Source organism: Vespula pensylvanica, chromosome 6 (assembly GCF_014466175.1).
Source record: "Vespula pensylvanica isolate Volc-1 chromosome 6, ASM1446617v1, whole genome shotgun sequence".
Lineage (NCBI taxonomy): Eukaryota > Metazoa > Arthropoda > Insecta > Hymenoptera > Vespidae > Vespula > Vespula pensylvanica.
Window position 1 is genome coordinate 691,966 of NC_057690.1, and position 11,764 is coordinate 703,729.

The 11,764-nt window shown below is 40.2% G+C and overlaps 1 protein-coding gene across 12 annotated transcripts in view; it reads right to left on the reverse strand.

Annotated features, from left to right (window-relative positions):
* LOC122630189 (synaptotagmin-7) overlaps positions 1–11,764 on the reverse strand; it is a 105,734-nt gene that overhangs the window by 42,782 nt on the left and 51,188 nt on the right. For 2 of the 12 annotated variants that reach the window (XM_043814422.1, XM_043814420.1), the window contains exon 1: positions 2,700–3,361. The exons of the other annotated variants lie outside the window; for them this stretch is intronic. In XM_043814422.1, the coding sequence (XP_043670357.1) occupies positions 2,700–2,788 (89 nt within the window). In that variant the 5' untranslated portion in view covers positions 2,789–3,361. Of the gene's footprint in view, positions 1–2,699; positions 3,362–11,764 lie in introns of those variants that run through there. 12 annotated transcript variants of the gene reach the window in all.

The following is an 11,764-nucleotide window of genomic DNA, read 5'->3' on the forward strand; positions in this document are numbered from 1 at the left end:
TTCCCAAATGCGAAGGAAGATATCAGATATATCCTCAAATTCAAAGGAAGATATTGTACAAAACCTTCCAAGGCCATGAGGATAGAAACTGTCTATACGTGTGTGTGTGTGTGTCTATATACATATACATATATATATATATATATATATATATATATATATATACACATCGTCTTATCGTACGATTCAATTCTACGTAGAAGATTGAGATTTGTAGTTTACCGAGCCTACTCAAGATCGGACATCGTGGAAAATGCAATTAACGATAGGTATCGAGAGTGTCCAAGTTATTTCGAAATTCCCAATAGATCCCCTTCTCTCTCTCTCTCTCTCTCTCTCTCTCTCTCTCTCTCACTCTCTCTCTAGTGAATGCCACGACGTTCTAAGGATTTCGTTGACCTACAAGCCGGAAATCAGTGAATTTATCGAACAACGCATCGGTGATCGTTCGTCGTCGATTAATCTACCGGAATCGAATTAATCCGTCCACGAAATGGGAGGAAAATCTTTTGATTAATATTCGTAACAATCGATTACATAAACCATGGAAGCGCGTGCGATTGCATATCCGTCGTTAAACTCGTCCAACTCGCTCGAGTATCATGATAAATTAAATGCAACGAACGTGCGAGAACAGCCAGCTAGTAAAATATCTAATAACACATAACGTCCTTTCCTTTGACTTTAATTTAATCGAGACAAAGTTCCAGGATCTCTCGAGCGTTCCTAGATCGTTTCCTTCATCCTTCGTAAAATTCGATCATGGAAATGGCTAGACCAGTTATAAAATCGTTAATTTTTCCGATTTTTATCGCTTACTACGAGAATCTAATATACATTTTATAACGTCGTTTCCAAGCTTTAGCGAAAAACGAATTGCTCGTTAACCTTTCTTCTCTGCTATTTCGTCGTAGTCATGTGTAAGCTAAATCTATATAAAAATGATATATTACCGTTTTACGGACGGATCTTCGTATTTATAATAAATAGTAAAGATCGCTAGGCGTAATGTCGGCGTAGTATCGATAGTCGATTTGATATTCAATTTGTTAAAAAGAAAAGATATATATATATATATATATATATATATATATATATATATATATAGAGAGAGAGAGAGAGAGAGAGAGAGAAAAGAGCACAAAGAAATCATCTTGCGTCACTTCAAGTCTAAATTTGTCAAATTAAAAATGATCTCTCTTTGTCTGAACTATTTATCGCCTACAGCCTCGGAAGCTAATAAAACGCGATACGTCTTGAACCCTTCGAATTATGACAATTCTTTAATCGCCCGGGTTAAATCTTATCGGGTGGGAAACAAAGTGAGAATCTTCGAAATCTTTAAGACAGAAGATCAATTTTGATGGAGAGAATAGCCACCGAATAATCGGAGCACGACATCTCCGTTCGATCTCCGCTTTCGGGAAACGAAGATAAAAATGAGGGATGCAAAACGAACGAACGAAGATTCGAGTGCTATATATTTTTTTTTCCTCGCCAACTCTGTCCTATTTTCGCAAGCCAGACGGTATCATTCGCGTTCGCGGTCTAAGTGCCATTACGTAACGCGTATTTTAACTCGGCGATCGATCGCATACATTCAGGATTGATCGCCGACCGAACGATATCTCCGTTGTACCTTTACCGTTGTTTCACTAAATAATGGGACCATGTGTTTCCATAAGAAACGACATAAAAACCAGCGTGTCGAGAAGGAAAAGAAATAAAAAAAAAAAAAAAAAAAAAAAGGAAAACAAAGTAAACGTCGCACACCGCATGCTACATGAGCACAGAGATGATGGATGCAAGCGGGTACACGGTGGTCGTTAAAAGGGTCAATTTTGAGTCGATAAATTTTTCTAATAAAAGGGGAGAGCATGCGATAGAATTCTTCTTTACGCGTGCAGAGAGAGAGATTCTAACGCGAATATCGAGTTAATCGAGGTGGTATGGGAGAACAAAAAAAGGGGAAGAGAAAAAAGATAAAAAGAAAGTAAAGAAAGAAAAACGAAAAGAGAGAGAGAGAGAGAGAGAGAGAGAGAGAGAGAGAGAGAGAGACAGAGACAGAGAGACAGAGAGAAAGAAAGAAAGATGGATGGAAAGAAAATGAGAGAGAAATGATAAAGAACGATAGGCAAGAGAGGAGAAGAAGAAAGGGAATGGGAGAAAGAAAAAAGAGAAGGAGAAAGGAAAAGAAAACGATAGAAAATAGGAGTGAGAATAGAGAGGAAAGAGAACCGAACGATTAATCAAGGACCGTATGCGGCTCGATGCACAGAGAACGACGAGGCTCTCATTACTCCCTCGTCAAAGCGAATTATTTTCGAGCTCGGCGATCTCCAAACGCTACTCTCGTTCCTGTTCGTTTCTCTTTTCCTTCCCTTTATCTTTTCTTTTTTCAAAAGCGATTTTTTTGTTTGGAGAAGGTGGTTGTCGCGAGGAAACTGCCGAGAGGTTGGGTCGGAAAACGGGGACTGGGGTACGATTTGTTTCGTCAAAAGCAATTTTTGCTCCTCTCTCTCCCTCTCTCTCTCCCCCTCTCCCCCTCTCTCTCTCTCTCGCTCTCATTTTTTTTCTTTTTTTTTTTCGTTCGTTTGTTCGTTCGTTTCTCTCTTTTCGTTTTCATTTTTTTTATCCTTTTTTTTTCTTTCTTTTCTTTCGATTTTTACTTTTGTTTGGTTTGTTGTTATTCTACTCACAGACTCTGCGACAAGAATCGAGACAGGGCCAACTTGCTGATCCGATTGTTCTTCAAACCATCCAACATAGCGGACGCAGCGATCTCCATCTTCGTCCTGCTGGTGGTACCGTTGCTGTTACCACTGCTGCTACTGCTGCTGCTGCTGCTGCTGCTGCTGATTCGATAAAAGCAACGATGGACGAGAGAAGAGAGTGACAAAGTGTCCGATAAAAAGTTGCTGTTGTTCAAGGGACTTCCTTACGGACACGTAAGAGTAACTATAACATAGCACTCTGGCGCTACCCTCCACAACGTAATCTTCGATGACTTTTATCTTTCGACTGCCGTATATTTTACGACACTTGGCTCTTCCTCCTCCGCGAGAGCTCGTTTCTTCGATGTCTTCGATGTATACGTTTCACCTCTCATGATTCGTTTATCTCCTCCGTAATAATGTCAAAGCGATAATATACGTCCTCTTTCCTTTTTCCTCGCATAACTCTTCTTCGTAACAGAAATTATCTCGATATCACGTACGGATGAAAAATATGGTGGAAATTTTCCAAAAATTTCGTCGAACAAGGAAAAAGAACAGGAAGATCTTCTCTTACGGCTTTGTACCTTTCTTTTATTTCATGTCCAAAAGATGACTGCTTCTCTTTGATATTTCATAGAGTCTCTTTAGAGATACGTGTGTGTGTGTACGTATATATATATATCTTTTTTTATTTTTATGACTTCCTTGGATTCGCTCGAAAACGTTTATTCCAGCCGAAAGGTTCTTCCTAGCGTATCGACGCCAGTAGTCGATGGTCTTATCATTCGATATCCATCCAAGCGAGCTAGAGAAATGGTAAAAGGAGCGGCCAAAGAACTTGATGAGAGAGATATGAAAATAGAGAAAGAGAAATAGAGAAAAGGCGTGTGTCCGTTCGTAAGAAAAACAAAAAAAAAAAAGGAAGAAAGAGCAATATATCAAACTCGCGATGTCAGCCGCTTCTCGGGACTCTCTTCGATCGTCGATTAACCTTCCGTCGTATTTCTTTCTTTCTTTCTTTCCGTGTTTCTTTTTCTTCTTCGGCTAACGATTTACTCGATTAAGATAGAGAAAGTATACTTGCGCTTTCGCGTAATCTTTCGATCATTCACGAAGGGTCTTTTCCTTCTAGATCCTTTTTCGTAGATCTTACATAAGTCTCGTCAAGTACGAATGGCCGACACGCAAGTACATTCATCAATGTATATTAATATTTGCGTTCGATGTCAACAAGGATCAACAATAACAATAATAACAACAACAACGTTGCAACAACGTTCCGCTGCGTTCCGTCGACATTAAGTACAAGTTTTCTTCGATGTTGGTGGATTAAGAAGAAGTAGAAGAAAATTAAGTAGAGGAGGAGGAAACGAAGATGATACACACGTGTCTCGCAGAAGCTCCAAGTAGCATGAGTTCTCGAAACGTGCGAGGAGAGAGAGGGATGCTCGCGAACGAACCACTTTCACTATCTTTTTCTCTATATCTATCTCTTTCTCTTTCTCTCTCTCTCTCTCTCTCTCTCTCTCTCTCTCTCTCTCTCTCGCTCGCTCGTACGTTGTCTCTTTTCCCCTTCGATACAAGTGTCCCACAGAAGTACAGTCGAAGAAGAAGAAGAAGAAGAAGCAGAGGAGGAAACGGTAGTAGAAGTAGAAGAAGTAGAAGAAGTAGAGGGAGTACAAGTCGAAGCAAACTAATAGTACGTAGCACGTCCTTCTCTTTCTCTATCGATGTCCCCGAAGAGAGAAGAAACGAGTGAGCGAGTGTATGGTAAACGCGACGACGACTCGTAACAATTGTAAGAGGCCACGCGGTGTTTTATCTCCACCTATCTCTTTCTTTTTCAAACGAGTCTGCCCGCGAAAAACTCGATCCTTTTGCTCCTTGCCATCCCTGCGCGGGAATTCGTCGATCGACCGGCCGTTCCCGAAGAGCTCACTGGAATATATCGCGTCGTGAAATTTCGTTCGCCTCTCTCTCTCTCTCTCTCTCTTTCTCTCTAACTCTCTCTCTCTCTCTCTCTCTCGCGCGCGCGTCCTCCCTCTCTTGCTGTCCCTCCCTCTCTCTCTCCCCCTCTCTCTCTATCTCACGAGGATAGGGAGACAAGAGATAGAGATCTATCTCTATTCCTCTTTTTATCCTTTTCTAAAGACGATCGGCACGAGGCGCCGACCACTCTCGCCTCTTTTCTTTGACTTTCGCGAGAAACGTTTGTGGTGGAAAACTCTGCCGAGAGAAAGGAGTCGGAAGTTGGTGGTAAGAGGAGAGGTAGAACGAGAGGTAAAAGAGAATTGGACAAAAGCGTCCTTGATTCTCTTCGTGGAAAACGTGCCTAACTCGGAAGTACGTTCCAAAAACGAACAAGGAGCTTGGATCTGGCGAACGACGAGAAAAGGATAGAAATCATTGAGAGTTAAGGACAAGAAGGAGAGTTAGAAAGAAAAGAAAGACACGAATCGCCAAGTGCGGGGAAACATCAAAAAAGATGGAACGAAAAGAATTTAAGAGGAGGAGATGGAGATAGAGATAGATAGATAGATAGATAGATAGAGAGGGCAAAGAGAAATCTTCGAAAGTCTTTCAAGAGAGAAAAGATGGAAAGAAGAACAAGGAAAAAGAGAGAGAGAGAGAGAGAGAGAAAGAGAGAGAGAGAGAGAGAAAGAAAAAGAGAGAGATAGTTGCTGACTGTTATCGATGGGCAGTCGAGCCGTTTGCCAAACGCAGACTGCCACTGTGGTCGACGGTGTGACCTACTCGCACTGCTCTCAGCTGCTTCCAACCCCCAGAGCCATACCGCCTACCCCTACTCTAGACTTCGATCCCACCGTGCCTACTGGTCCTTCTCCTAGCCCCCACCAACGACGGCACCAACCACCTCGTCTGCCACCACCCGGCCACCCACCCTTCTACGCTTCTTCCCGCGCGCGCACCACCAGCCCCTCTATACTACTATACCCCTTGCCATCTCTCGCTTCTACTCCTTCTCTCTACTATACTCTGACTAACAGCTACCACTACACTCGAGAAACTCTACGATCCTCCACTTCGAATCGGTAAAGCCGTTTCCACTTTTCTGCATGCTGCGCTACCGCGCGTACACGATTTCGACTCGAGATTTTTGGTAGAGAACTAAACTCTCACCCTATACATCCGTTTGCCCTTCTCTCAATATTCTCTTTCTCTCTCTTTTTCCCTCTCTCTTTGTCTTTTTTGGCAGTGATTTTTAGCAGGACAAATAATGGTCGACCAATGGTGGCCATCAATTTGCCTACATTCGACCTACCTTACCTCTTCGACCGTGTCTCGTTCTTCTCTCTCTCTCTCTCTCTCTGTTCGTCCATCTGTCTCTAATCCATTCAAACCTTCCCATATCGGTGTACGCGAGTGTTTGTGCGTGCAAGTTGCGCGTTCGCTTGCGCTCAATCGTGCGTGTCATTAACGCGAATCTTATCGATTTACCATGTCGATACGATTCAAAGCGAGACAGATAGATAGTGTACACGGCAAATAGCTAGTAATAATGCAATTACTCGGTGAATGCATTTCGATCTTCCTCCTTCCTTCGGCCACTTAAGCGAACAAGATTTAAGACTAATTTGATCGCTCGAAACCTTTGAATAATTTTAAGATCAAACTTTTTATCGCTCGATTAATCGAAGAAGTCTGTAGCTTCTTTTTTAATAGTTAATCAGTTGAATTTTCTCATTATTGAAAACTCCCTTGCATGATTTATCATGCTCTTATCATCGAAAACCCGTAGCTCTCGATCCTACACTGTATTTCGCTCCAGCCGGGATAACACAAGCGGAAGTGTGCCGTAAAAAAGATCTTTGATCGTTTCTCTCCCTACTAGTTCTTCTTATCGAATCTCATCCTGATGGTACATCGATCAATCGCGTAACGTCGAAAAATGAGAGGGAGAAACGAGTCGACCGGTTCGGGATTCGTCCCGAATTACGTCTAATTCGGACGTTCTGGAACGAGAAAAGGAGAGAGAGAGAGAGAGAGAGAGAGAGAGAGAGAGAGAGAGAGAGAGAAAGAGAGAGAGAGATAGAGAGAGGGTTGATCGATAAACGAGACCAACTCTCGTTTCGACGTATGTTTTTTTTCTCCCTCCATTCTTCAGAAACAAATATCTCCGAGTCGATTTAAAAATGGTATAAAACGAAATAACCAAGGCTTTTTCAGATGGATCTTTTTTTTTGCAAGCTCTTTTTTCTTTGTTCTCGTTTTTTCTTTTTTTGCTTTCGTCGTTTTTCTTTATTTTTATTTCCTTTTTCTTTTTTTTAAAGATACATTTTAATACACAATACCTAATAATATGACAAAAAAAACGAGATAGATCCTTGATTACCTTCCTTCCTTCCTTCCTTCCTTCCTTCCTTTTACCTCGATAATGATTCGACCAAAGGAAAAAAAAAAAAGTCTCGTTACCACCGATTTATCATTCGGAAAACGTACGCGAATGATAACAGCGCGTTTCGCAGTCGCGAGTAAGTGGATCGTATTTCTATCGACGCTCGCGTAATCGATACACCCACACACTTTTTCCGTATTTACGTATGCAAAACGCAAAGTCAATAACGTGGGGTGGGAGTTATTGTTGGCTGGTATATCCGTAATTCGATCGCCACAGAAAATCGAAACGTCATTGGGAATCGCGTATCGCACGTCGAACACAAAACGAATATCGTTGAAAGCGTCGAGAGATCGACGTTGTTACGGACAGTTATGTGATTTTCAATCTCAAGAACGACATTATTCCAAGAGTACATTCGATCTATCCATCTCATATCTTCGTCATCGCGTCATCGTTTTCATTTATAAATAATTATAATCCCGCGAAACGCGGAACGTGGACAATGGGAAATAATATATTCCTTTTCTGTTTTTTTTTCCCTCTCGTTTTCGCGAGTATCGATTTTTCGTTGCTGATGAAATAAATACATGTTTTCTTTTTTTCTTCTTTTCTTTCTTTCTATTTTTTTTTTTCGTTTTTTTTCTTTTTTTTTTTTTTCTTTCTTTTTTGAACCAATCAAATTCCCAATTCCCAACAACTTTACGCGAATCTCGAATTAAGCTGACATAAATGCTATTTAACGCGAAAGAGAAATGTGCCTGATACGCGTGTACTTCGAAAATATATTCCGATGCGAGCTCTCTTGTTGGATTAACGACGAAAAGTTTATTAAAACTCGTAGAGAAGTTTTGTAGAAAACTGCTCTTATTTATTTACATAAATTAGAGAAGACTCGTCTTTCCGAAGTAACTATTGCAATTAAGTGAACGATCAAAGACGATTCCATTAAAAAGTATCGAACGACCGAACTAAAGACCTATTAAAAATTTTTTCATATCGGTTAATCGAGCTCCTTGAGTTTTCGTTCGCATCGTTTGCTGAAGATTTTCGTCGATTCGCTTCAGATTCAATGGGGAATCTTTGAAGAAATCGATTTATCTCGTATGAAATCGCGTGACCAGTCTTCATCGCATTATACTCTAACGTATATAGAAACGAAAAGTCACATAATCTCTCTCTCTCTTTTCAATGCTTTTTCTTAAACGAAGCAAAATCGATGGCACGTGCGTCGGACAAGCACATTTGTCCTACAAATGCGAGTGACACGCCGAACGAAATCGAGCAAACGAGTTATCGAAATCCGGAGAGCGTCTCGCGAATGCCTCATAATCGGTAGGTACTTACTGCGAAAGCAAAATGGAAAAGAGAGAGAGAGCGCGAGAGAGAAAAAAAGAGAGAGAGAAAAAAAGAGAAAGAAAGAAGAAGAAAATCCTAGGTATTTGACATTTTCTTATATACCTATCACGTCGTCCCGCGATTCGCGAATAAAGTCTATTTCGTGAAGAAGACACGCGTTTTATCTCGTCCCTTCTTGCTCTGGCTCGGTACCCGATAACAGAAGGAAAAGTCAATAATTCAAAGTCTAAAATCGCTCGAAGAGAACTTTGTAGTCTCGTACCATCAACGAGACCAAATTCGCCTATCTCGCTTTCTTTTGTTTTTTCAATTTTTTTTTTTTTCCTTTTTTTTTCTTTCCTCATTCTTTCTTTTTTTTTTTCGTCTCTAACAATGGACTCCTTTTTCACTTTGGACTAATAACAATGAGTCCTAGAATCGAAAGATTTTAGTTATTTCTCGCATGAAGGATTCGTAGGACACAAAATCTTCGCTCCGTTGGAGTAATCTAAACATTTTCGCATAATCTATCGTAGGCTGGGCTGTCTCCTTTCGTTTTCTCGGACTCCCAGCGATGACTCCGTAATATTTCGTCTTCGTGCTTCGCCAACGTTCATATTTCCAGTATGCACACCCCGCGTGATAATATATATGACTTAGCATATATATTACGGGTACGTTCTATGTATATGTATGTATATGTGCACGTACAAGTTGAAAGAAATTCCTATTCATGACACCATCTGCCACGCTGAGCTGAACGTACCGTCGTCGTCGGCGTCGTCGTCGTCGTCGTCGGCGTCGTCAACGTCTTGGCCGCATCGTTCGTAAGCATCTACTGGGCGTCCTATTTTACGAGAATATATATCTTCACGCGTACACATTTAAGCACGTTTGTTTTGCAAACTTTTACAAGCCGTAACTTTTCCTCCCAGACGAAGATACTTCCTTCTCGGCGAAGATAAACGTGGTACGTAACGGCACTTAAATTCGCGTTGAAAGTATAATTAATAGATAAAAATTATTATTTTTTCTTTTTTTGCTGCATTTATCGTCGCTGATGAAAGAAAGAAAGAAAGAAAAACGAAAAAGCAGGAAGAAAAAGAAAAACGAACGAATCGTTTTCGTTTCTCCGCGAGAAATAACTAACTGATATAACCACGAATTCGTTAGTTTACCTATCGTCACGGTATGTATCGATCCAGAGCTGGCGTGCGTGCGCGCGTGTGTATACGTTTGTGTGTACGCGTTTATGCATCTCTCGTGGAACACTCGAACGAAACTCTCGCGTTCGTAGAGAGACTTTGTAACGCGACGTCTCTTCTCAATGCATGTAAAAAACGAATGTCATTTTATTACGCATCGTCGGATCTCGGTGATCCGAAACTCTGTTGTGGGACGTCGTACAAATGGCTCGAAAAAAATTGGTATCTCCGATGAAACAAAAAACAATGACGGAACGAACGCGAATAGTACGAAACATATCGGACGGAAAAATATATTGCTGTCCAATTTAAAAATCCGTCAAATTTTACTACTCCGAAATGTACAAGTAAACGGAAATATACAAATTCGTAGAAGATGGATCGCTTTAATCGATTCGATGGAGATCGAAAATTATAAAGATCGTTGAGAAGCGTCAACAATAATCGAACGCGCTATCTGTTATCGCACGTACGAGATACGTATATCCGATAAAAAGGTCCCTCTCTCATTTCACAGATATAGAGCGAGGGAAATCTATACGTTTGAGAAATGCTCCGAACGAAAGGGAAATGGTTCGAAGATGGACACTAGGGACTGACGGAAGCTTCCGTAACTGATGGATCGTGATGGAGTGGTTAGCTCTCATCTCTCCTCGCATATCATATCACGTAGAATCGTTCTCCGTTCTCTATGAGTCTAAAAAATTGTTGGGCATTAAAAGAGAGAGAGATAGAGAAAGATGTGTCTGTGTGTGTGTATGTGTGTATATATATATATATATATATATATATAGAGAGAGAGAGAGAGAGAGAGAAAGAAAAAAATAAGAGAGAAAAGTATCACCGAACTTGCGTCAGTTGTTAAGTCACGTTACTAGATGATTATTCCACGGATTTCAATAGCAGATCCGCAGTATGGACTGAAAAACTCTCATATCTGAGCCTGGAGCTATACGAGTTATTGTTAGTTGCAGTCTGTTCATAAAAAAAGAAAGAAAGAAAGAAAGAAAGGAAAAAAAAAGAAAGAGAGAGAAAGAGAGAGAATATATTTGAGCCGCTGAATGATCTCTCGTAAGGAATATCTCTAGATGATTGTGAAAAAGGTAGACGTATCGCTCAAGTACGTTCTCGTATTATCTATCTTTCTTATCACTCTAATGCATATGCATGCTCTACATCTCATATTAACGAAAAACTTACGACAACTTTTTCAAGACTCATACGTCCATATATCTACGTATATATCTACGCAAACACAAAAATATATATTGACCATTCCTTTGATTCCTTTAAAAACGCGACAAAAATATACAAAATGTGATAATATTGTAATAAATGAATTTATTGTCTCTCTCTCTCTCTCTCTCTCTCTCTTCTCTCTCTCCCTCTCTGGACGTCTCTTTCTCTTTTCCTGTCTCTGGTTCAATGGACAGTCAATACATAAAAGCATCGTAAATTGTACTTTATCGTGTTAAGCTAGATCCGATCAAATTATAGGCTTTCACGTCGAAATTGAGAAAAGGAGCCTCAGCCCTGCGTCAAACGATACTTCAATTACCTCTTTCATTCTCTTTATCTCTTTGTATCGTAAAATTATTTCTTCTAACGTTAATTACAATTCCATTTTATTATTATTGATATTAATTACAACAATGTATTAATATCGATCGGTTGTCATCGTTATTGTCGTTATAATAATTATACCCATGCTTTTCTTTTTGTTATTTATTCTCAAAGAATCAACAATTTTTCTTCGAACAAATCTCTTCGATCCGAGTAACTTTAGAAAAAGGAAAGGGAGAAAAAATAAAGAAGGGAAAAGTCTTACTCGCGCATAGCGTTAAATTGCCAAACGTATTGGCGAAAGGCAAAGAGCTAGAAAAATCCGATTCGATGGCCGCATTTAAAGCTCACACGCGAAAAAGGAAAACACGTAGATACATATATAGGAAGAATGGACGTACACGTACACGGAAAGAGAGATACGTACACAGAGTTACGACGAAGCCTCTCTCGTAGGCTATAAATCTAAAATCCGTAAATTACTTTTCCACGTAAGCTGGCAGTGTTTAAAGACACGGCATAAAAAGTCATATAGTCGAGAGAATAAAAGAGAATCTGAAAGATAAGCGATATCGTTTCTAGCA